A 27525-nucleotide genomic window follows, 5' to 3' on the forward strand; every position below is an offset into this window, starting at 1 on the left:
AAACCCAAAGTTAGCAGAAGGAAAGAAATCATAAAAATCAGAGCAGAAATAAATGAAATAGAAACAAAGAAAACAATAGCAAAGATCAATAAAACTAAAAGCTGGTTCTGTGAGAAGATAAACAAAATTGATAAACCATTAGCCAGACTCATCAAGAAAAAGAGGGAGAGGACTCAAATCAATAAAATTAGAAATGAAAAAGGAGAAGTTACAACAGACACCGCAGAAATACAAAGCATCCTAAGAGACTACTACAAGCAACTCTATGCCAATAAAATGGACAACCTGGAAGAAATGGACAAATTCTTAGAAAGGTATAACCTTCCAAGACTGAACGAGGAACAAATAGGAAATATGAACAGACCAATCACAAGTAATGAAATTGAAACTGTGATTAAAAATCTTCCAACAAGCAAAAGTCCAGGACCAGATGGCTTCACAGGTGAATTCTATCAAACATTTAGAGAAGAGCTAACACCCATTCTTCTCAAACTCTTCCAAAAAATTGCAGAGGAAGGAACACTCCCAGACTCATTCTGTGAGGCCACCATCACCCTGATACCAAAACCAGACAAAGAGACTACAAAAAAAGAAAATTACAGAACAATATCACTGATGAATACAGATGCAAAAATCCTCAACAAAATACTAGCAAACAGAATCCAACAACACATTAAAAGGATCATACACCATGATCAAGTGGGATTTATCCCAGGGATACAAGGATTCTTCAACATATGCAAATCAATCAATGTGATACACCATATTAACAAATTGAAGAATAAAAACCATATGATCATCTCAAAGCATGCAGAAAAAGCTTTTGACAAAATTCAACACCCATTTATGATAACAACTCTCCAGAAAGTGGGCATAGAGGGAACCTACCTCAACATAATAAAGGCCATATACGACGAACCCACAGCAAACATCATTCTCAATGGTGAAAAACTGAAAGCATTTCCTTTAAGATCAGGAACAAGACAAGGATGTCCACTCTCACCGCTATTATTCAACATAGTTTTGGAATTCCTAGCCACAGCAGTCAGAGAAGAAAAAGAAATAAAAGGAATCCAAATTGGAAAAGAAGAAGTAAAACTGTCACTGTTTGCAGATGACATGATACTATACATAGAGAATCCTAAAAATGCCACCAGAAAACTACTAGAGCTAATCAATGAATTTGGTAAAGTTGCAGGATACAAAATTAATGCACAGAAATCTCTTGCATTCCTATACACTAATGATGAAAAATCTGAAAGAGAAATTAAGGAAACACTCCCATTTACAACTGAAACAAAAAGAATAAAATACCTAGGAATAAACCTACCTAGGGAGACAAAAGACCTGTATGCAGAAAATTATAAGACACTGATGAAAGAAATTAAAGATGATACCAACAGATGGAGAGATATACCATGTTCTTGGATTGGAAGAATCAATATTGTGAAAATGACTATACTAACCAAAGCAATCTACAGATTCAATGCAATCCCTATCAAATTACCAATGGCATTTTTTACAGAACTAGAACAAAAAATCTTAAAATTTTGTATGGAGACACAAAAGACCCCAAATAGCTAAAGCAGTCTTGAGGGAAAAAAACGGAGCTGGAGGAATCAGACTCCCTGACTTCAGACTATACTACAAAGCTACAGTAATCAAGACAATATGGTACTGGCACAAAAACAGAAACAGAGATCAATGGAACAAGATAGAAAGCCCAGAGATAAACCCACACACCTATGGTCAACTAATCTATGACAAAGGAGGCAAGGATATACAGTGGAGAAAAGACAGTCTGTTCAATAAGTGGTGCTGGGAAAACTGGACAGCTACATGTAAAAGAATGAAATTAGAACACTTCCTACCACCATACACAAAAATAAACTCAAAATGGATTCAAGACCTAAATGTAAGACCGGACACTATAAAACTCTTAGAGGAAAACATAGGAAGAACACTCTTTGACATAAATCACAGCAAGATCTTTTTGATCCACCTCCTAGAGTAATGGAAATAAAAACAAAAAATAAACAAATGGGACCTAATGAAACTTCAAAGCTTTTGCACAGCAAAGGAAACCATAAACAAGACGAAAAGACAACCCTCAGAATGGGAGAAAATATTTGCAAACGAATCAGCTGACAAAGGATTAATCTCCAAAATATATAAACAGCTCATGCAGCTCAATATTAAAAAAACAAACAACCCAATCCAAAAATGGGCAGAAGACCTAAATAGACATTTCTCCAAAGAAGACATACAGATGGCCAAGAAGCACATGAAAAGCTGCTCAACATCACTAATTATTAGAGAAATGCAAATCAAGACTACAATGAGGTATCACCTCACACCAGTTAGAATGGGCATCATCAGATAGTGTACAAACAACAAATGCTGGAGAGGGTGTGGGGAAAAGGGAACCCTCTTGCACTGTTGGTGGGAATGTAAATTGATACAGCCACTATGGAGAACAGTATGGAGGTTCCTTAAAAAACTAAAAATAGGATTACCATATGATCCAGCAATCCCACTACTGGGCATATACCCAGAGAAAACCATAATTCAAAAAGATACATGCACCCCAATGTTCATTGCAACACTATTTACAATAGCCAGGTCATGGAAGCAACCTAAATGCCCATCGACAGACGAATGGATAAAGAAGTAGTGGTACATATATACAGTGGAATATTACTCAGCCATAAAAAGGAACGAAATTGGGTCATTTGTTGAGACATGGGTGGATCTAGAGACTGTCATACAGAGTGAAGTTAAGTCAGAAAGAGAAAAACAAATATCGTATATTAACGCATGTATGTGGAACCTAAAAAAATGGTACAGATGAACCCGTTTGCAGGGCAAAAGTTGAGACACAGATGTAGAGAACAAACGTATGGACACCAAGGGGAGAAAGCCACGGGGGGTTGGGGATGGTGGTGTGATGAATTGGGCAATTGGGATTGACATGTATACACTGATGTGTATAAAATTGATGACTAATAAGAACCTGCTGTATAAAAAAATAAATAAAATAAAATTTAAAAAAACAAAAAACAAAAAAACGACTAATATTAAACTTTCTTTGGGTTATTTGTATGGAAGTATGTTAATATAAATGTTTCAGACATTACATGAAATTCCTAAAAATCTTATATGTTCTGCTATAGTGTTATAAGTCATAATTCTAGTTATTATTTTAAAATGTTTATCTTAGAAATAACTAAATTTCCTTGTCAATTGCATTATTATGAACTTTCATCAAATCTTTAACCGTGGTCATTTTTAAGTCTTTTGTCATTTACAGACAGTTCTGGGTGTACTCTCATGCTTTTGCAAAAATGTTGCTATAAAAGGGCTTCATCTTCAAGGAATTCATGGAAAAGATGGTGACAAGCACAGGTTTCTGGTAACTGACTATACTGCTGAACTGAATGAATAAGCATTTTCAGAACTCTAATGGAAAACTGATGAATTCATAAAAGTGCTAACAAAAGATCAAGATAAAAAAAATTTAATTACATGGGACTGAGTGAACTGATGAGGATGATTATAATTTTTGTGACTTTCTGTTTGAATAAAAAAATAAAAAAATAAATTTAAAAAATAAATCCAAAAAAAATAAAAAGAATGAAACTGGACACTGTTTTACACTCTACACAGAAATCAACTCAAAACGGATTGAAGACTTGAGCATAGACCTGAAACCATAAAACTCCTGAACGAAAACATAGTGGGGGTAAGCTCCTTGACATTGGTCTTGTCAATAATTTTTTGGACTTGACACCAAAATCAAAGGGAGCAAAAGCAAAAATAAGTAAGTGGGACCACATGAAACTAAAACACAGCAAAGTAAGCCATCAACAAAATGCAAAGGCAGAAAATATTTGCAAACCACATATCTGATATGGGGTTGATATCCAAAATATACAAGGAACTTATACAGCTCTATGGTAAAAAAAAAAACCACAAACAAACAAACAGCCCAATTAAAAATTGGGCAAAGGACCTAAATAGACCTTTTTTCCAAAGAAGACATAGAAATGGCCAAGAGGTACAAGAAAATGTGCTCAACATCATTAATCATCAGGGAACTGCACGTCAAAACCATAATGAGATATCACTTCACACCTATTAAGATGTCTGTTACAAAAAGAAAAGAGATAACAAATGCTGGTGAGAATTTGGAGAAAAAGAAAACCCTGTACACTGTCGGTGGGAATGTAAACTGGTATAGTCACTATGGAAAACGGTATGGCAGTTCCTCCAGAAATTAAGAATAGAACTGCCATATGACCCAGCAATCCCAATTCTGGTTGTATATACAAAGGAAATGAAATCATTGTCTGTTTTTTTTTTGAAATTTAAAAAGCATTTATTTTATATTGGAGTATCATTGATTTACAATGTTGTATTTCAGGTGTACAGCAAAGTGGTTTTGTTATACATATACATATATCTATTCTGTTTCAGATTATTTTCCCATATAGGTTATTACAGAGTATCGAGTAGAGTTCCCTGTGCTATACAGTAGGTCCTTGTTGTTTATCTTTTTTTTTTTTTATTGGAGTATAGTTGCTTTACAATGTTGTGTTAGTTTCTGCTGTACAGGAAAGTGAGTCAGTTATATATATACATATATCCACTGTTGTATAGATTTCCTTCTCATTTAGGTCACCACAGAGCATTGAGTAGAGCTCCCTGTGCTATACAGTAGGTTCTCATTAATTATCTATTTTATATATAGCAGTGTATGTATGTCAATCCAGTCTCCCAATTCATCCCACCCCCCCATCCCCCCTTGGTAACCATAAGTTTATTTTCTATTCTGTAACTCTGTTTCTGATTTGCAAATAAGTTCATCTGAACCGTTTTTCTAGATTCCACATATAAGCAATATTATACGATGTTTGATTTCTCTTTGTGACTTACTTCACTCTGTATGACAATCTCTAGGTCCACCCATGTCACTGCAGATGGCATTATTCATTCCTTTTATGGCTGAGTAATATTCCATTGTATATATGTACCACATCTTTATCCATTCCTCTGTTGATGGACATTTAGGTTGCTTGAAATCATTATCTTGATGAGATATTTGTACTCCCATGTTCATTGCAGCATTATACATAATAGTCAAGGTATGGAAACAACCTAAGTGTCTATCAGTGGATGAATGGATCAAGAAAATATGGAATGAATATTATTCAGCCTTAAAAAAGAAGGAAATCCTGTCATTTGTGACAACATGGATGAACCAGGAGAGCATTATGCTAAGCGAAATAAGCCAGACAGAGAAATACTACATGGTATCACTTATATATGGAATCAAAAATAAAGTCAAATTTATTGAAACATTGTCAAAAAGTGGTTTCCGGGGGTTGGAGAAAATAGGGAAGGGTTGGTAAAGTGGTACAAATTTTCAGTTATAAGAATAATAAGGTCTGAGGATCTAGTTATAATGTGACTATAGTTGATAACACTGTATTGCATAACTGAAATTTACTGAGAGAGTAGAACTTAAATGTTCTCACAAGAAAATAAAAAGGGAAGGAAAGAAGGAAGGAAGAAAGAAGGGGAAAGGAAATATGTGAGGTGATAGATGCATTAATTAACTCAATGAGAGGAATTCTTTCACAATGTATATCAAGTCATCAATTGTACACTTTTAATATGTTACAATTTTATTTGTCAATTATACCTCAATAAAGCCGGAAATAAAAAAGACTTTTCTACCAGCTCCATGGAAGACAGTGGAGAATTGCTTTCAGGATTCTGAAAATTCTTTTTTTTTTTTTTAATATTTATTTATTTATTTATTTTTGTTTGTTTGTTTAGGCTGCGCCAGGTCTTAGTTGCGGCACGTGGGATCTTTGTTGCGGCATGCGGGATCTTCGTTGCAGAATGTTTAGTTGCAACATGTGGACTTCTTAGTTGTGGCATGCGAACTCTTAGTTGCGGCATGCATGTGGGATCTAGTTCCCCAACCAGGGATTGAACCCGGGCCCCCTGCACTGGGAGCATGGAGTCTTACCCACTGGACCACGAGGAAAGTCCCAGGATTCTGAAAATTCTTAATTGTTGACCTCAAATTCCGTTTCCAATCAATCATGTGTGAGGGTAGAGTAAAAATATCTTCATACATGCAGGGACTCGAAAGATTGCCTCTCTTGCACTAGTTCTCAGGGAACCATAGGGTATTCTCTACAACAGAGAGAATATAGGAATAAAGAGCAAGGCATGGAGTCCAAGAAGTAGGGGATGTAACAGAGAAGAAAGAGCAAAGGAGCTTTATGGCCTATGTCATATTTAGAGAGCAAACACTTCTTATGGAAGCAGGACAGGGCTTCAGTAGGGATATTTCCAAGGAGGGGAAAGGGTAGGTGGAAACACATTTCTCCTGTGTTTGAGCAGAATGAGAGGAAATCTGTCCGTTCTCTTGGAGAGTTCAATAATGAAATAGTAATAGGCACGTAGAAAACTAAGTAAATGAAAATTAAGACAGTTATTAAAACAAGGAAAACTAGAAGTTGTAAAGAAAGTATAGTAAATTATACTTGGCTCTGATATGTTAACCCTGAAGATTAACAACAAAAAATTGTAATATAAATTGAGAAGATGGGGGAAAGGGAAATCTGTTTCCAAGAATAATGGTATAAGAGAGTGGATCCTTCATTTTTCATACTAGAAAGTCCATAAATCATTTAGAAAAGTGAAAAATCAGAAAATAGCAGTACACATGTGTTACTTAGAAATATGAAGGTAAATACCAGAAGAAACATCTTAGGGAGTTGAAAGTGATTCTAAGGAGGCAGGCAGCTACTGATTTTCATTATGTCTTGGTAGTCCTATTTGACTTTTAAAATAGGTACGTGTAGGGACTTCCTGGTGGTCCAGTGGGTAAGACTCGGGGCTCCCAATGCAGGGGGCCCGGGTTCAATCCCTGGTCAGGGAACTAGATCCCGTGTGTATGCCGCAACAAAGAAGTCCACATGCTGCAGACTAAGACCCGGCGTAGCCAAAATAAATAAATTTTTTTTTAAATAAAAATATAAAATAGGTACATGTGTTCTTTGATTAAAACATGATTAAAAAGAAGAAGAAGGAAGTTCTGAGAATGGACTTGTCTTGTAGCCAAAGAATACAGGCAAATTCCAACCCCCCCCCCTTTTTCTTTTACTTTTATATCTCCTGCCCTCCCAACAGGAACCCCAGGCCTCTGGCCTGTGCAAAATATCTCTGACCTCTCCCAGTTTCTGGTTATAAGTATGTCCTAAATATTGCATGGAGGGAAATGGCATACCTTTTTCTGTGTCAAAGACAGAAGAATAAATTCAAAGAAATGTTAATTTGGGGGGGGGGAAAGGTAGAGGACTAGATACTGAACAGAATTCATAAATTTAAGGGTGTGCAAAGAGGGGAGAAAAGCAACTGGTGGAGGGGGGGGTGCTGGGGAGGGCGTTGGGAAGGGGAACCATAAGTGGCAAATGAGAATTGTGTAGAATACCAAGAAGTAGAGCTTCAAAAAGGAGCAGTGCTCACAAGCTGCAGAGAAGCTGTGTGGATTGGGAAGTTGTTAGTTGGATTTTGGCAGTTAGGAAGTTGTTCTTGACCTTTGAGAGAGAGATTACTATAGATCAGTGGTTCTCAACTGGAGGGCAGTTCTCCCCTACCCCTACCCCATGAGACATTTGGTAATGTCTGGAGATACTTTGGGTTGTCACACCTGGAGGAGTGCTACTGGCTTCTGATGAGTAGGGTCTAGGGATCCAAAATGCACAGGGTAGCTCCCAGTGACAATGAATTATCTGACCCAACATGTCAGTAGTGCTAAGGTTGAGAAACTCTGCTATAGATTAAGGAAAGGTGAAGAAAGGAACATTCATTGAGCATCTATTTGTTGAGCATTTCTTTGTTCCAAGAATTATAGGAACACAATCTAATGTGAAGGTAGTGATCACGTATTATTGGGAAACTACAGAAGGGAAAAAAAGTATAGTAGCTAGCTTGAAAGGGAAGCAAAGTTGAAAGAATAATTGAAATGCTTAGCACAGTGTTTGGCACATATTAAGTACTTAATAAATATTGTTTTTATTATTAATAACATGTTCATTAAGAATCAGTAAGTTCATTTACAGATGTTCATTAAGTGCTAGTTACTATAGGAGAAACAAAAATGAATGAAATATACACGTATTTGTATGCTTATGTTTATTAGTTTACAAACTCTATAAGTAGAGTATCTGTTTTACTTATTTCTCTATCCCACATAGAACAAATCTTGCCATAATTAACCTAAATACACATATTTTTGCTTAATAGAAGAAGGCATATTTATGAATTAGCCATTCTTCACAAAAACAGTATATAACATTTAACTCATTGAATTATAGTTAATTCTTTGCCTTTTTTCCTCCCTACTAGACCATAAGCAGCACAAGAATAGAACAAGTTAGGTTAGCCATCTCTGTAGCATTCAGGACCTAACACCATGCCTGGCACATAATAGTTACCCAGTAAAATGTTTGTTAAATAAATGAATGAGATCACAATCTCTGTCAGTAGTGTATTTTTTGAATGCTAGCTGTTGACACCCCAGAGGAGGGGGAATATAGTATGAAACTATTTATCAGATAATCTTCTGTTTAATGTAAGTCTTCTGTTTAACATATTTTCTTCCATGTTTAGAACTTCAGAACGTTTAATAAAAAAAGAATAGCTCAGCTGAAACTTAAAGTCCTGCTTTGTTTTTCTTATCTCTGCAGTGCCGAATTATCCCAAGGTCGTTACTGGGACGGGCTAGGCTCTCCTCCAGATTCCCCATCTCCTGGGAGTGATGTGTATTGCAGCAGTGAGCCCAATGACCCTCAGTATGACCAGAGTCTCCTGGAGAACTTGTTTTACACAGCACCTGTAAGTCACTGAATCTGAAACTTTAGGAATTGGAGAACAAGAGTATTAATAATATTAGTGGGTGTAGGCATGTTACCACTTGCCAGACAGAAAGCTATCCATTTTACATACCTTATTTAATTATAATCACAATCTGAAGAGGAGAGTATTATCCTCGTTTTACAGATGAGGAGATAAGCCTACTAAGATTAATTATTTTGTCCAAGGACACATCATACCAAGTAAGTGTTAGAGCCAGGATTCAAATTCAAGTTTACCTGAGTCCAAAGCCTATAATCTTAGTATATTATATGACTTCCTAAGAGCTCTTTCAAGGAAGAGCTAATGTAGGTATACCCTCAGAACCACCCTTGACTGGTATCTTTTCAGATACAGGTGTTCCAGAAACACCTCTACTCATGGCGGACAAATACCTCTACTGACCCTTAAGACAGAACATTCTCTTTTCAAGCAGTTTTAGCATTTTCAAAGTTCTTTCTTATGTCAAGCTGTATGTTCTATTCATTGGTTTAACATCTTCTAGAGTGTATACAAAATGAGTTCATTCACTGTTCCACAAATAATCATATTTGTGAAGATTGCTGTCATATTCCCTATTTTCTTTTTCTCCAGGTCAGCAAAGATACCTGAAATACAATGTAGTTTATAGCCAGCTCAGTGGAAAAGCAATGAGGGCAACCAGGGTGCAGAAGAAGCAGGGAGGACTTTTACATGAGATTGTCAGGAAGGAGCATCATGAGGGATAAGGGATTTTAACTGAGACTTGAAAAGTAGTGTTCAGAGAGATAAATGATATGAAATAGGAATAGAAAGAATGACCTATTTAGAGAAGCAGTTTGTGTACTACAAGGCATCTAATTTGACTGGGTAAGAATTCGTGTGGAAGAGACATTGACGAGGCAGGCTAGCGCATTGCAAGCAGTCTGTAACAGCGTTTGAATGTCGAGTGAGGAGGAAATGACATGACTGAAATAGTGTTCTAGGAATGTTAATCTGGCAATGATGTAGGAGGTCAACTGAGGGGAGAATAATGGGAGCAGAAAGGAAGCCATTGGGTTATTGGAGGTGTGAGACAGAGAGAGAGAGAGAGAGAGAGCATGCCAGAATGAGAGTGGCAGCAGTGGGATTGGAAAGGAGGAGATGGACTTAAAAGATACTGTGAATTGTTAGGATTTCATGACTTTCTACCTTAAAAGTCATCACTGAAACTATGTTACCTGTAGGAGAAAAGAGAAAGGGAACTTACATTTAGTACACATTTTCTGTGTGCCAGGGAATTTACGTTACCTGTAATTTATTAAGTACTGTGCCAAATGTTTTAAGTTCATTATTTCATTTAATTCTTTTACTAGCCCCATGAGATAGTGTTGTCTCTTTTACATGTCATGAAATAAAAGCTTAGAGACATTAATTACTAGTAATTAGGCAGAACTAGAATTCTTACCCTAGTCTGTGGCAAAAAGCCCATGTTGTTCCCACTAGAACACACCATCTCCTAAGTCTTGAGCATAGCATTAGAATCTGATCTTGACTTAACCTCCCTAACCTCATCTCCCACTTTTGCCCTGTAACCACTGGAGACTCCAGTCATACTGATTGTCTCAACACTCCACAGTCTAGCTTTTTCCATCCCCATATCTCTTGCTCCTACTGATCCTTCTACTTTAAATGTTGAAATGCCCTTATACATCTGGTAAACTTCTCTTCATTCTTTAAAAATCAACTCATCACCTCTATGAAGAAACCATCCCAGACTCCTCTAAGCAGAGTTTGTTGCCTGAATGTCCACAATATCCTGCACATACCTCTCTTAGAGCCCTTATGTTGTATGATACAGTTCCTCATGAACAAAAACATGTCTTCATTATCTTTTTATTACCTGTAAAACAAAGCCTGATAGAATTTGAGTACTCAGTGAATTCTTAATGAATAAACGAATGAATGTGTGAATGGTACTAAGTAATCCCCCATGCTATCTGAACAAAATAATTTTAGAAAATGTTTGTTTACTGGAAGAAGGAGTGAACCAATTGGCCTTGAGGCTGGGAAGACCAAGGAGTTAGAATGCTCATGTCCTTCCTTGGGGTCAGTGTTTAATGTTCTTAATATTGAATAACATCCACAGCTTAGAAATTCAGCATTACCTTGTGGTTTTGTTTCCTGAAATTATGAGCTTTTGAACAACCTGGTTTATATTTACTCTAATTTTCTTCAGGCTGTGGACCCATCTAGCTTTTGATCACCTTGTCAAAACCATTTTTAGAAGCTGCCACTTAACAAAGAAAAAATTAAGAGCAAAAAGCTTTGTAATTTCACCTTGGAAAAGTTACATTGCCTCCTGGAAGGACATTCTGATCATGCCTATTTAACTATTAATTTGTTACCCTTATGACAGGTCAATACGTTATACACCCTGAGATGCTGAAAAAAGGGAGTTGGAGGTGATAAGCTTAAAACTACTTTGGATTGGTCTCTTGCATTTATAACAGCAAGCTTTTTTTAAAATTGGAGCCAAATAACTGTAACGCTGTCTTCTTATTTTGCGTTTGTGTTAGAGCTGATTAGTCTGTTCCAGCTGCCTTTTCTCACGATAAAATTACAGGGGGTTTACCCACCAGTTCGCCATTACGAAAATTTGTGACGTATAATAAACAGTTCATCTTAGCAAGATTAAAAGCAGAATGAGTCATTAGGAGTATAGAGTGCTGAAAAAAAGTAGAATCTTTGCACCCATATAGTTAGGTGATGTTGTGCCATCATTTTCCCTCAAACTGTGGTAGAAATACAGGCTTTGGAACTCATGGAGATCAAGATCTGCCTTTACTATTTACAGCTGTGAATCGTAAACAAAGCTATCTAACTTCTCTCAGCTTTCATTTTCTCACTTGTAAAAATTGAGATGGGGACACCTTACAGGAATATACTAAGTATTAGAAATACACATGCAGCATTTAACATAGTACCAGATACATAGAAGGCAGTCAGTAAATAGTGGTTGTTATTATTATTGAGAATTCGAGAGAAGAATCTATTTTCATTTATTTTCTTTGAACTGAACTTGTAGGTTATTTTTGTGAACTTCATATTATTTTTGTATAGCCAGGAGAAACAGGATTATCTCCCTGGTGTCAGTTATCTCTTTTGATTACTACTTTTACAGAAATGTTTTCATTACCACTATCCCCAAAGCAGTTATCTTTTAGTGCCTCTCTTTTTGTTTCTTCCCCCCATAGAAATCTGATACCAGTGTCAGTGATGTCTTCAGTGGAGATGATGATGTTGTCCCTTCTAAAAAAATGAGCCAGTCAAAAGCTCTTGCCAGATCTTCTAAGGTTCTAGAGTCAAATGATCATAAGTTGAAGAAGAAGGCGGTGGGCAAGAAAAATAGGTGAGCCTCTTTATGAATGCTTGTTTAGAGTCAAAAGCAAAGGAAGATTATTTTCACAAGATCTCTGCAAGTGAAATCACCTATGTTTGCCAACACTGTCAGACTGGTTGAGTTACAGTAACTCAATAAGTATTGCAGTCCTTAAACATGCAATAACATGAAAAGATGGATGTGATAAAATAGTTAAGGGAGAAAGCAGAATTCTAAGTTGTATGTATGCTCTGTTACACTTAATGTAGAAAATATGCATAAAGAAAGCAAATGAAAAGGAATACACAAAAGTGATGATAGTAGTTATATTAAAGTAGTGAATAACTGAAGTAAAGTCTGTATCCCTTGTTGAAAACCTAATTCTGTTATATCAGTTTCTGTACTTGTGTGGAGATAATAAGCCTTTGGATTACAAGAATGTTTTTACTTTTTTTTTTTTTTTTAATTAATTTATTTATTTTTTGGCTGCACCGTGCAGCAACCAGGGATTGAACCCACACCCCCTGCACTCGGAGCACAGAGTCTTTTTTTTTTTTTTTTTTTTTTTAATTTTATTTATTTATTTATTTGTTTATGGCTGTGTTGGGTCTTTGTTTCTGTGCGAGGGCTTTCTCTAGTTGTGGCAAGCGGGGGCCACTCTTCATCGCGGTGCGCGGGCCTCTCACTATCGTGGCCTCTCTTGTTGCGGGGCACAGGCTCCAGACGCGCAGGCTCAGTAATTGTGGCTCACGGGCCTAGCTGCTCTGCGGCATGTGGGATCTTCCCAGACGAGGGCTCGAACCCGTGTCCCCTGCATTAGCAGGCAGATTCTCAACCACTGCGCCACCAGGGAAGCCCTTTACTTTTTTTTTTTTTTTGGCTGCATGGGTCTTAGTTGTGGCACACGGGATCTTTGTTGCCGCATGTGCGATCTTTGTTGTGGGATCTTTAGTTGCGGCATGCAGGATCTAGTTCCCTGACCAGGGATCAAATGCGGGCCCCCTGCATTGGGAGCGCGGAGTCTTAACCACTGGACCACCAGGGAAGTCCCTGTTTTTACATATTTTGAGATTTCTTTCATGTAGATTAAGACCAGAATTATGATTAAAGCCATTTCCCAATCCTTGATAACTTGTGAATTAAGATGCCTGCTGCCCTTCCTCCTTCCTCCTCTTGCCTGTACCAACTAGATCATTTCATATTTGGCTTCTGACGATCTGCCTCACTGTCTATATGAACTCCTTTCAGAAACTTGATTGAACAACAGATGCTATCAGAAACTCCAGAAGATGCACAAGTGATGACACTAAGTGTGGATAGACTGGCCCTTCTGGGTAGAACACATTCAGTCAGAATCATCATCGAAACAATGGGAGTTCCTCCAGATAGTCCTCAGGAGACCCCTGGCAAAAAAAGCTTTCCTGGGAGACCACCTAAGCTGACAACAAAAAAGCGGTATGTCTCTAACATGGGAAAACTAAATTTGACATTTTTGGAAAGTGTGTCTGGTAGTAATAATAAATAATTATGTAGTACTTTATGATTTGTAAAGTGCTTTCATATGCTTCATTCAATCAACAAAAATGTACTGAATCCCCCACTAGGTCCCAAGTGTTAAAAGTATGAAAATAAAGAAAATTAAGACCCAGGCTCCATTCTTCCATGCCTTACAGTCAGCAGGAGAGAGGAACATTTAAATGGCTATCTGTTGGGTTGGCCAAAAAGTTCGTTCGGGTTTTTGTAAGATGTTACAGAAAAGCCCAAACGAACTCTTTGGCCAACTCAATATGATAGGGCTTTAGGGGCCAAAAGAGATGTTTTATATGAAAAGTGCTGTAGGAACGCAAGACTGGTGAAGGCTTTGAAGAGAGCAGGTCGGTCCTCTGAGGACCTGAGGTTCTAAAAATAGGGCCTTGAAAGATATGTAGGATTTATCAGAGAGAAAATAGGTTTATTATTTGGTTTGTTTTTTAATTACTTTTCTTGTTTTGATTTTTTAGCACCTTCTTTGTGGAATATCACTTTCCTGTGGGCTTTTCCAAAAATGGATTGACAAAGACAGCTTTGATCACTGAGGTGGTTCGACTCGCATCCAGTAAAATTACAGATGGAAGTAAGAGAGAACTTGATTTCTGCTCCTTAGATATTTTGGCTTTGGAAGAATTTTTGAATCCCTAATTATTCATATACTCCTGTATTATCGTAGAATCTTAGAGGCAGAAAGAATTTTGAAGTGAATCTAATTCCCTTACTTTACAAGTGAGGAAACTGGTCCAGAGGTGCTATGACTATTCTGATGCAAGGCAGAAAGGCAGTGACATAGCTGAAACTGTAACTCAGAACTCCTGATGCTTAGATCATGTTCTTTCAACTATTGACGTTTTTCTTTTCTTCCCTTTTTAAAAATAGCTTTATCAAGGTATAATTCACATACCATACAATTCACCCATTTGAAGTATACAACTCAATGATTTTTTAACATATTTATAGGTTGTGTAACCATCACCACAGTCTAATTTTAGAACATTTTCATCCCCCCTGAAAGAAATCCCGTACTTATTAGCATTCTTTCCTCAATTCTCTCTTTGCCCCCTTTCACTAAGCAACTCCTAATCTACTTTCTGTCTCTCTCAATTTTCCCATCCTGGACATTTCATATAAATGGAATCATATAATATGTGATATTTGTGACTGGCTTTTTGGACTTGCTGTAATATTTTCAACTTTTAATATTTAAGTTGTTTTCAATATTTCGCTATTAAAGACAGTGCTTCAGTGAATAATCTTGCACATGTATCATTTCTCATTTGACGTGAGTATATCCAGCACAAGCGTTTAAAATAAATACTTATTTACCCTTAAAAACAGCACCTAAAGTAATTTAATGTACTCTTTTACTAGAGTACATTGTTTCACTTTCCCCATCACCGTAAGGAAGAATTAGGGCATTTAAAATTTTTCATATGTTTATTTTCTGTATGCTTAAATTATCGATAGCAACAGAAGGTGCTCTGGGGGTTTGTTAAAAGCATTCAAGAATGTATACTTGATTCTGCTGGCTGAAGTCAATGTGTTTGAGGAGCTTTAATGCAATTAAACTGTTTTTATCAAACCCCAATGCAAAGAAAAATGTTGGATTCTCTTCTCAGGTCTTCCCCCTCTACCTCCTTCTACCTACAGGACATTTATGAGTTCCTTAAAACTTCTCTGAGCCTCAGATTCCCCATCTGTAAAACTGAGGTACAGCAAGGACACGGTTCTGATATGCACGAGTTTCAGTTAACATAGTATCTACAAAGCAAGGACTGCCTGTATTACACAGGGGCTTAATGGACAGTCAAATGGGATAATGAATGTAAAAGCATTAAACTCTAAAGTCGTATGTAACTAATACTAGCTCACATTTATTGGGCACTAAATTATGTGTCAAGAACTCTACTCAGTGTTTTATATATATTAATCATGTAATCCTTTAAAACACATACACACACACACAGATGAAGAAAGAGGAAGCTGAGGCATAAATCAGTTAAGTAACTTGTCTAAGATAACACAACTGGTTTATGGTAGAACTAGAATTTGAACTAGAACCTTTTTGAATCCAAATCGTGTGCTCTTAATCTATATTGCTTCTCATGCATTATTATTATTATTGGCCACAGCGATTGAGTTCTCCCTTTGTCCTTCTGAGAAAGATAGTATGGGACATGTGGAATAAGCATCAAGCCAGGATTTGGAAGAGTTCTAGTTCTGGTTGTACCACACACTTAATTGTGTGACCCTAGACACAATGACTTTTCATCTCTGGGCCTCTCTTAACAATAATATGGGATGGACAAGTTATTTTCAGGATCCCTTCCAACACTTTAAAAAAGTCTTCTTTGGCATATTGTTAGCAATTTATTTACATGAATTTCTTCTTCCATTATTGCCTTAACTTACTTTTAAAAAAATAAGCTTAAGAAACAGAGAATTATATGACAAATACAATAATATAGTACCAAAACATACTTAAGTAGTAAGGAGAAATCTGAGTAGCACCAGGTTGAAATACAGTTCTGTTTGTACATAAAAGATTTTATAGTGTTTTAAAGTGCTTTTTTATGTTACCTCAGTTGATCCTCTCAGCACACCACTGAGGTGTAGGTGTTGTCTTACTTTTCTTTCCGTGGTGGGATAAGCAGGTAAACTGGTCTAGTGGGTGTGCGCTTGCTGGGCCCAGACCTTTTGTTCACAGTTCCTGTGGATGGATCCAAATAGCGAGACCCAGATCCTGTCCATGAGTACCAAAAGAAATAAAAAGAGTCAAGAAGTAAGATGGGAAGGATAGAGATCAGTAGGTCAAATGGGCAGTTTGAATGAATATCAGAGATAGTGGATTCTCTGTAACTGGGCCTTTTTGCCTGGGTTCTTCAGATCCATTTTAAGGGTCTAGAAGTGAATGGACTGGAAGATCATTTTACAGGTGATAAATTGTGGCTGAAGTGGTTCATTAGTAAGTAACAGAACTTATTCATATCAAATGATTCTAGCCCCAAATTCCTTTTTTTTTTAAAAACCTGTTAAGTCCGCGTAGCAGTGAGCACAGACTCAGATACTACCATCACTTTATCCCATTTACACTTGCTATTACAGCAAAAACCCCTTCCTTTCCATCTATGAAAAGACAGACTCCATTCTGCCTAACACTGCAAACTAAGATCAGTACTTAGAACCTTGTACAAGTGTGACAGGAGAAGTCCCCTAGTCTTCAGCCAGAAAATAAACTCATTTTCATTATTACAGTTTTTGATTCAGTTCTTCTCTTCATTTATCCCTCATTGTCCCACATCCAGCCAGCCCCCTTCTTTCATTACATTACCAATCAACTTGTCTTTTAAAGCACTGGTCATACCTTACACGCAGTGAAGTGTATGGTATGTCTCTTTACACATCCTGTGCTCCTATGCTTGACATTCATTTCTCATAGCAAAGCAGAGCAACATAGCCCTGCTTATCTTCTCTGTGCTGTACCCAGGATTTTCTCTTTGTCTCTGTTCCTTCAGTCCTAATAACCCTAACACTTTTGTGAAATTACACTGACTGGATTCCTGAAAGAGATCTTAGTTAGATTTGAAAGGGAGGTGGGTGGTATCAAGGCATGGATTGATGAGATGGCTCTAGTTGGGTGGTGTGACATGTGCTTATGTGTCTGGTTCTCCTTACAGTGGTGAAATTCCAGCAGAGATTTGTGTTTCCGGTACAGTTCGGTGGCCCAATGATAGAACACTGGTGGAATTCCAATCTTACTTTCCAAATTTACACAAAGAAAACGCCACAGTTAAAGGTACTTCAAGTGATTTTGACCTTTGCCTTACCATTTATTCACACTAGGGATTTGGAGCATACTTAAAATTATATTCCTACCTAAACTAGGAAATTCTCCAGGCTCAAACGATATTAATACTTACGATTATTGTTTATTATTATAATTTTAAATTTCTATTTGATATTTGTTATAGGCTAGATATTATGCTAAAGGCTCTACGTGAACAACAGTATCAAATTTCATCATTAAAACAATTTGTGAATTAGATACCTTATTATCTTCAATCTACAGATGAAAAAAACCAAGATTTAGTGAAGTAACTTGTCTAAGATCACCCAAGCTAATAAAAGACAAAGCCAGGACTCTATCCCGAGTCTTTAGATCCTAAGTTCTTAACCTCTTTACTATGCTCCCTGCTATGGAGGGTTGTTTGGATTGATACAGGATAGTAACCTTAATTTGAGGCTCTACTTTCTTTTTTCAGACAGAATACATAAGTTATCCATCCCATATCCAAAATAATATAATGTGGGTAGCAGTTTTATCAGCTAATTCCAAGTTTATAAAATCCACTTGCAACTGGTACAACAGAAATCAAACTATGTCATGAGCAGTTTTTACTTCCTTCAATTAAAAGAGTAGTTTTTATAATCCTTGACTTCCTCTTTGGTATGGATAGTATGAGGAATGCATCTTGTTTTCTTTTTGTTTGTATTTTCAGGAGATCTAAATAATACAAGTTCATTTTGGAAAATATAGCAAAATAGGAAGAGAAGGAAAAACACATAATTTCACAACCTCAAGACAACCTCTATAAGCATTTCAGTATATTTGCATTGAATCACGTAGTTAAGGCTTTTTTCTAATTATAAAAGAATTATACATGTTTTTAATAGAAAAATATTTTTAAAACACAAAAATCACCTATAATCTCATCACCGAGAAATAACTATTGTTAATATTTATGTGTATCTCTTTTATCTTTTTCAAATGAATACATTATATATGTAAATCTTTGACAGTATTAGGATAATTTTATATGCAATTTTTATCCTGCTTTTTTTTTTTTTTTAATTTTTTATTTATTTATTTTTGGCTGTGTTGGTTCTTCGTTTCTGTGCAAGGGCTTTCTCTAGTTGCGGCAAGTGGGGGCCACTCTTCATCGCGGTGCGCGGGCCTCTCACTATCGCGGCCTCTCTTGTTGCGGAGCACAGGCTCCAGACGCGCAGGCTCAGTAGTTGTGGCTCACGGGCCTAGTTGCTCCGCGGCATGTGGGATCTTCCCAGACCAGGGCTCGAACCCGTGTCCCCTGCATTGGCAGGCAGATTCTCAACCACTGCGCCACCAGGGAAGCCCTATCCTGCTTTTTTTTAAATTTAACATTGTCTTGAGGATTTTTATTCATTTTTTTCAAAAATGTAAATCTTTTCCACATAATTTTATAAATATGTGAAGGTTTACTATATATAATTTAGTACCCTATTTCTAATAAACATAATGAATATTGTTCATATTATTTCCAATTTTAGTAAACATCATTTTAATAGCTATATATTATTCCATTCTAGGAATGTGCTATAATTAATAATTCCTGATTTTGAACATATTTCTCATTGTTAACTTTTAAAATATACATTGTGTATAAGCTTCTTATGTATTATTTATTATTTCTTCAGTATAAATTTCCAGAAGTGAAATTACTGGGCAAAAGAGTGTGAATATTAAAAGCTTTTTGTATTTATTGCTAAATTTCCTGTCCAGAAGTATGTTGCCAGTTTATATTCCCAACTTCAGGCATATGACAGCCCCTGTTTCTCCATAGCCTTGATAGCATCGGGCATATTTTATAATTTTCCCAGCTTTAATGGCAAACATTTGCATCATCTTAATTGCACTTTTTATTTTTAAGCGTGAAGTTGAACATTTTTGTAAGAACTAAGTCTTAAAAATAGAAAAATATAATCTTCTGACCTCTTTGTGACTCATGAAACCCTCTCTAATCTTCCAGGGAGAATTGGTAAAACCCAGAAGGGAGACCAAAATGACAGAATATGGGCTCCCACTTAGAGTTGCCTCAGTCAAATAATTAAGCTACTGACTTCATAAAGCATGGATTCCTTTATAAGTCATCATATGTTGTCACGTCAATTAAAGTCCCTTGTGGCTTCTCTTTACTTTAACCTAAACTTTTTCTTTCCTTCTTTTCTCAGCCTGAAGTCATTGGATCTGCATCACTACCTTTGAGAGCTGTCATTCAGTCTGAGCTGCTTTCTTTCAGTGACCAGCTTCCAGTGCAACAGGAAAATGGTCAGACTCCACTTGGCCCCCTCAAGGTATGTAGATTCACATTCAGGTAGTCAAGTATTTATGGAGCATGTGTTACTGGCTGGCCCTGAGATTATAGCAGTGAACAAGAAAATCAGCATCTTTGCTCTTGCAGCTTATATTAAAACAGGACAACAAAAGTGCTAGGAAGGGGGCTTCCCTGGTGGCTCAGTGGTTGGGAATCTGCCTGTCAATGCAGGGGACATGGGTTCGAGCCCTGGTCCCGGAGGATCCCACAAGCCGTGGAGCAACTAGGCCCGTGTGCCACAGCTGCTGAGCCTGCGCTCTAGAGCCCGTGAGCCACAACTGCTGAGCCTGCGTGCCACGGCTACTGAGGCCCGCGCGCCTAGAGCCCGTGCTCCGCAACAAGAGAAGCCACCGTAATGAGAGGCCTGCGCACCGCAATAAGGAGTAGCCCCCGTTTGCCGCAACTGGAGAGAGCCCACACACAGTGATGAAGACCCAGTGCAGCCAAAAATATAATTAATTAATTAATTAATTAATTAATTAAAAATAAATAAATGAATTTATTTCACGTGTATAATAAAAAAAACCTGCTGGGAAGGAACTAAATGGTACAATGTGATAGTACCTGGGAGGAAGTACCTGGGAGGAAGTAGGAGATGGGAAGGTCTCTCTAAGGAGGTGACATTTAAGGTGAGATTTGAAGAATGAGAGGAAGAGGCCACCAAGTAAAAAGCACAGGAAAGATCGTTCCAGAGAAAAGAATGGCACATGCAAAGGCTCTAAAGTGAGAATGGGCTTCACTTCATCAAGGGGCAGAATGTTGCCACAGGATAGTGAGCCAAAAGGGAGGTTGGACAGGCAGGCGGGAGCCATGTCGCTCAGAGCTTTGTAGGTCAGAGTAAAGGGTTTAGTTTTTATCCTAAGAGCCAAGAAAGGACACTGAAGCGTGGAAGTGACATCTGATTTACATTTTAAAAGATTACTGGGTAGAGAATATTGTAGGGTGCAGGAGGGAAAATGTTGCGTTCGTCCAGAAAAGAAATGATTGATAGTTTGGACTAGAGTAGTGGCAGTGAACAAGGAGAGAAGTGGCTGAGTTTGTGTGTGGTGGGATGAATGCTATGTGTAATTCATCGGAGAGAGGGTTCTTTATTGAGAAGCATCAGTTTCTTAGGTGGAAGAATTTTTTTTTTTAGAGCTTGCCCTAATCATTTTCTTTTAATTGAAGTATAGTTGATGTACAATATTATATAAGTTACAGGTGTACAATACAGTGATTCACAATTTTTAAAGATTATCTCCATTTATAGTTATAAAATATTGGCTATATTCCCTGTGTTGTGCAATGTATCTTTGTTGCATATTTTATACATAATAGTTTATATCTCTTAATCTGCTACTTCTGTATTGCTCCTTCCCACTTCCCTCTCCCCACTGGTAACCACTAAGTAGTTCTGTATATCTGTGAGTCTGTTTCTTTTTTGTTATATTCACTAGTTTGTTGTATTTTTAGAGTCCATGTATAAGTGATACTGTATTTGTCTTTCTCTGTCTGACTTGTTTCACTTAGCATAATACCCGTAAGTCCATCCATGTTGTTGCAAATGACAAAACTTTTATTCTTTTTTATGACTGAATAGTATTGCATTGTATATGTACAACGTCTTTATTCATTCATCTGTTGATGGACACTTAGGTTTCTTCCATATCTTGGCAGTTGTAAATAATGCTGGTATCATTGGGGTGCATGTATCTTTTTGAATTAGTGTTTTTGTTTCTTTCATATATATACCCAGGAGTGGAATTGCTCATTCATATGGTAGTTCTATTTTTAGTTTTTTGGGAAACCTCAATACTGTTTTTCACAGTGGCTGCACCAATTTACATTCCCATTAGGTGGAAGAATTTGAATGTATGGCTTCACTATAGCTTTGTCCTGTTGTACTGGCGAGCTTTTGAAATCATCACAGCCATACATAAAACATTTCCATGACTCCTCATCACCCAGAGGATAAAATACAGGGCATACCATATGACCCCAGCTGACCACTACAGCTTTCTCTGTTCCAGCTTCCCTACCAATAGCCGTGTCAAACTATGTAAAGAATTGCTAAAGTATTGTGCTGGATTATGCATCCATGCTTTTGTTCTTGATTTTCATGCTGCTTCCTCTTCTTGGAAGCCCTCTCTGCCCTCTTCCTGGCCTTCTTAGTAATAGATACCATTTAATTTTAAAAACTTGTTCGACTACCATTGCAAAAAATTAACATCACATTATTCTTCCACTACCAAAGTTTTATTTTTTGCTTTCCTAGTTCATTCTAGACTGCAAGGTTTATAATCAGAAAGGGGTAATAAATAGAGTTGATGGACTGGAAATTGTTTCTGTCCTGGCTTTGTTGAGAGAAGTACTGTTCTAAATAGATTGCTGTCTATATTCAATAGAGCAAAAGAACTTTGCTGTGGGTTTTAAATAAAAGAAGCTGCAAGTCCCCTTTATCTCTAGTAATTCAGTCTCGTAATAGTGACCACTTTCATTCTTCATCATTTATCCCACATCCTTTTTTACTTTTTAACATTTTAAACTTTTAAAAATAACTTCAAACTTAAAGAAAAATTGCAAAAATAGTACAAAGAACTCATATACCCATTACCTGGACTCAGCAATTATTTGTCGTATTTGCTTTGTAATTATCTACCTCTTCTGTCTCTTTCTCTCTCTCTTTTTGTCTCTCTCCCCACTCTCTCTCTATACACATACACAATTTCTTTCTGAACTATTTGAGAATATGTTACAGACATTAAACCTCTTTCTCCCTAATTTCTTGTGTGTATTTTCTAAGAACAAAGGCAACGTTATACATAATGCTGTACAGTTATAAAGATCAATTGAACAGCAATAGTATATTCTGTCTGTAGTCCATACTCAAATTTCACCAACTATGCCAATACTACCCTTTGTAGCATTTTTTTTCCAGTCCAGGATCATGCATTGCGTTTATTTATTTATTTTTAATGAATTAAATTTATTTTATTACCTTTATTCATATGATATGTGATAGAGCTAAAGATCATAGGGTAGCTAATTCTGAAGAACGGATGAACCTTTAAACAATTAACCTCAATTTACATAATGGTCTTATTTGCGTAGCTAATGGGTAGGGTTTGATTATAGGCCATTAACAGTCATTAATAAGTGAAAGTGTGTCAGAAATACTACACGGGTTTGTATCTTAGACTCAAGAAGCAAACACCCATTGCATTTAAATGTCATCTCTCTCTAATCTCCTTCAGCCTAGAACAGTTCTGCCGCCCTTCTTTGTCTTTTAGTACTTTGATATTTTTGAAAGGTAAGGCCAGTTACTTTGTAGAATGTCCTCCATTTGGGGTTTATCTGAATCACTTATTACTATGATATTTGAAAGAATATGATTTTCTAACTTGACCATTAACTCCATCATTCCCTGTGCATTTATTATTTGGCATTCTACTATATAGAAGAGTTGTCCCTTCTCCCTTATTTATTTATATTGGTATGGACTCATGGATTCTTATGTTATTCAAAAGGTTATAATCCACTACTATTATTTTTCATTTTGAGACTCAACTTGTCCTGGATTTGTCCAGTGGGAGCCCCTTCAGCTGGATTCTGTGTCCTTTAAATATGTCTCCATTCTCTTCTGAGCACTTACTTATGGCACAAGATGATGTTTTAGGCTCATCTTGTATTATTAATAAATCATCTGCCTAGCTTTTCTTAGTCCTGGTAAGGTGATGTATGTGCAGTCTATTAGTGTTCCTACTATTGTGGTATTTGAGGATGAATTAATTTATATCCTAACAATCTGATGCTGCTCCTAGCTCCAAAATTCTGATTCTGATTCTAGAAAATACTCCTATTAACTCTCTTCCTTTTATGTTCTGTAGGTAACTGTGGAGCTTGTTATAGATAACAAGGATTTCGCTGGTGTCAATACAAAGTTAAGTAGCAACACCCAACATAGCCCACTTTGTGCTCTTACAAGTCCAGATAAGACACTGCCAGAACCTAGTCAACATGTTACCTGTACCAAAAATCCACAGAACCTAAATCAAATTCATGAAGAAACTGTAAAGAAAACACAAAATTTGGTGCTCCCCACCCCAAAGTCACCAAGCCCTGTTGTACCAAGTCCTTCAACCTTCATGGCTGTGCCAGCCTCTCACGATTTGATAAGTCAGATAAATGTGTCAACAAAAGAAAGTACTTTGCTGTTGCATGTGCTTTTGATGGTGCCAGATGGGAAAGATTTCATTACTGGAGAATCTGAGAAACAACCATCATGCAATGTTTATTTAAATTGCAAGCTCTTCAGCACAGAAGAAGTCACCAGATCTGTCATCGCATGGGGCACAACAAAACCAGTCTTTAACTTTTCTCAGGTAACTTTGTACATGTCTTAACATTCCATATGCATTAAGGATGAAGGCAGGAGTTGGGGAGGGGAGAGAAGTATGTTTCCCAAATCATAATTCCATTGTAAAAAAAAACGAGAATTTTCAGACCGGAGGGACTTTTATAATTATCTGGTATGCAGATCCAATCCCACTATTGTATGGGAAGAGGAAAAGACGTTGCCAACATTTTAAAACTTTTTGTGTGTCTATTTCTTTCTATTCTATCTCAGTTGATATGGTTTCCCACTGTTTCTTTTGCCTGAATTCTGAGTTCTGTTCCTTTCTGCTTCCTCTAGGGCTTTGATCAGTTGAACTTCCTTCTTTCTTTTCTGTTTCTCCAATCTCTCCTTCTTTATTTTATTTATTTATTTATTTTTCCTCAATCTCATTTATTCCTCCACTGATTTCAGTACTCATCTTACTTGATTTCTCAGTAGAATTTGATGCTATCGCTTAAATTGTTTCCTTTCTTGATTTTTGTAACTCTCTCCTCTTATTTTCTTCCTGACTCAAGAACTGTTTTTTTTCAGTCATTGGGCCAGTAGGAAAACTAGGAAAAGAGTTGTGATCCCAGTACTTCTTCCTCTCTCCTACTTTTAATTATTAGTGTTCCTTATTCATTACTCTATCCTCGGCATTCTTCCAAACCAACCCTCTTTTCCCCTTGGTCGCCACAGCTACTCCCATAGCTTCAGTTGTGTGAAGATGACTTCAAGATCCACACTTCTTTCAGGCCAGGCATTTCCCTGTAGTTTCAGATCTCTGTGTCTAACTGCCTATTGGTCGTCACCACCTGGATATCTCAAAAGCACTTTTCTCTTGGCACCTAACACATCACCTGGCAAATTGCAGGTATCCAATAAAGATGTGTAAATGGAAGAAGAAATTCAGATGTATTCAAATCTGAATTTATTATTCCCTCCAAATCTGTTCCTCCTCCTCCTGTCTGCCCTAATTCATATTATAATTTACTCAGAAACCCAAGCAGAACCTAAAAGTTGTCCTTGAGTCTTTCTTACATAATGATTCACCAAATCCAGTAGATGCTGCAAACTTAATTATCTCTGTAATAAATTCTCTTATCTCCACTCCATTGCCACTGCTTTCCTTCAGACCCTCACTCTCATTCCACCTAGCCTTCAGACTGTCCTGTTTCTTGTCTCTCCCTGTCCATTTCTTCCTCTGTGCACCAACAGGAATGATCTTTCTAAAACACTAACCTGAATATTTTACTCTCCTGCTGAAAGCCTTTCAGTGATTACCCGTAGCCTTCAGGATAGAATCCAAACCCTAAGTTTGGACTGCAAGACCCTTTAAAACTACCTATACTTCTCCAGTCTCGACTCAGGCCACTCTTCACACTAGATAGTCCAGCTGTGCTCAGCTACTTGCATTTCCTGAATATCCTCTTTTCCTACCTGTGTCCCAGAAGCCCTATCTATATGAGCTTTGTCCTCAGAGAATTCATGCCATTTTGTATTTGGCCTTTATGTGTTTGTCTCTAACACAAGACTGTGGCTTTAGACTGAGGATAACAGAGTGGGTTTTATTTTGACGTCTTCAGCTCCTAGCACTGTGCTTGGCACACAAATAGGCTTTAGTAAATGCTTGTTGAATAAAAGTATAAATTAATACTTTGTCTCATATGTGGGGTTTTGTTTTGTTTTTTTCGGCTGTTCCTCTCCCCAGGTGATTCCTGTCTCTCTGTCTTCCAAATGCCTGGAAAGGCTTAAGAACAATGTGATGGTAATTGAAACTTGGAACAAGGTGCGGAGCCCAGGACAGGACAAGCTGCTCGGGCTGGTGAAACTCCCCCTCCATCAGTTTTACATGTCATTCAAGTAAATAGGACCTTTTGAAGTATTCTTTTTTTACATCTTTAACTTTGTATGAACTGAAGAGGAATATTTGTGGTTTGCAAACATGAACAACCCAATAATTCCTTGGAGGACTTTTCTCAATTTCACCACAGTTGCTACTCTTTCTCCTATGTTATAACAATATTACAGATACTGCTTTCCATGTTTTAGGCCCTAAGCTAAGAACCTTACATATATCAAGTCATTTTAATCCTCACAACAGTCCTTCATGAGGCAGGTAAATTTTATTTCCCCTGTTTTACACATGAGTTACCAGAGGCACAGGGAAGTTAAATAACTTGTCATATATATTGTAAGTAGTGGAACCAGGTTTAGAACCCAGAGAGTCTGGCTCTGTAGTCCACTCTCCTCACCAAGAAACTCAACTGCCAAGTTATCACCTCAAAAAACTGATGGTGTATCTCTCTGTCCCAAACTTCAGTTAGTATTGTTCACATCAGCCATTTGCAAGATTTCTGTACTGAGCGTTGTTTCTTAGACCTTCAGATTTGATTGCTGTACCTCACTTATCACTACTCAAAACCTAGATGGGGTATTGATTTATCTGAAGATTATTTCTATCCTCAGTACAGACTGTTCATTTTTTGTCTCAAGGTAGTGATTTTTAATTATTTTAGAACTGACCTCTTTCCTAACAGCCTTCTCATGGTTCTGTGTTTTAAATGCTGTATTTTACATTTTGCAAAGAGCACTGTTGTGGGCACTGTCTATAGAAATGGCTCACTGTCATGTGAGCCTTTCTATAACCCCAGGAAGTATTGTCATTATCCCCATTATACAAATGAGGAAACTTATATAACTTGGAGATGTCAGCCTCTCTGGCTTTGTTTTCATCATCTGTAAAATGAGGGCGATGACAGATCTCCTATCTCCCTCTTGGAGCAGTTGTGAGGATCCAGTGAGAAAATAAACGGGTAAGCCTTCAGTGAACAGTTAAGTACTTATATGATGGTAACATTGGGAAGCCTGGTCAGGCTAAGGAGTGCTGCTGGAATCATGGATGTCATTGTCAGCTGTAAGCTTTTGGCTTTTTCCCCTTTTTTGTTGTGGTATTAGTTTGGTCTGGTATTCCCCTTTCCTTCTTATTTCCTTAGACCCCATTCATTGCCGAGAGAGCATAAAGCGGTAATAGCTATCAATTACTAAGCACTTATCATGTTGGTATTTTATATTTGTTATCTCAGTTTAGTCCTAACAACAGCCCTTTGATGGAAGTTTTATTACCTACATTTTACAGATGTGGAAACAGACTTTTAAAACTTATATTGATTACTTAGAGTCATAGAGCAAGTAAGAGGCAGATCTGAGATTCAGCATGGTGTAATGAAGAGCAC

At 37.2% G+C, this 27525-nt stretch overlaps 1 protein-coding gene across 3 annotated transcripts in view; it reads left to right on the plus strand.

Moving 5' to 3' along the window:
* C2CD3 (C2 domain containing 3 centriole elongation regulator) overlaps positions 1 to 27525 on the plus strand; it is a 135703-nt gene that overhangs the window by 33109 nt on the left and 75069 nt on the right. For all 3 annotated transcript variants that reach the window (XM_061201263.1, XM_061201264.1, XM_061201265.1), the window contains exons 8-15: positions 8769 to 8916; positions 12150 to 12304; positions 13523 to 13729; positions 14275 to 14387; positions 17482 to 17600; positions 19793 to 19915; positions 23802 to 24296; positions 26001 to 26152. In XM_061201263.1, the coding sequence (XP_061057246.1) occupies positions 8769 to 8916; positions 12150 to 12304; positions 13523 to 13729; positions 14275 to 14387; positions 17482 to 17600; positions 19793 to 19915; positions 23802 to 24296; positions 26001 to 26152 (1512 nt within the window). The remainder of the gene's footprint in view (positions 1 to 8768; positions 8917 to 12149; positions 12305 to 13522; positions 13730 to 14274; positions 14388 to 17481; positions 17601 to 19792; positions 19916 to 23801; positions 24297 to 26000; positions 26153 to 27525) is intronic.

The sequence above is a fragment of the Eubalaena glacialis genome, chromosome 10, assembly GCF_028564815.1.
Source record: "Eubalaena glacialis isolate mEubGla1 chromosome 10, mEubGla1.1.hap2.+ XY, whole genome shotgun sequence".
Classification (NCBI taxonomy): Eukaryota; Metazoa; Chordata; class Mammalia; order Artiodactyla; family Balaenidae; genus Eubalaena; species Eubalaena glacialis.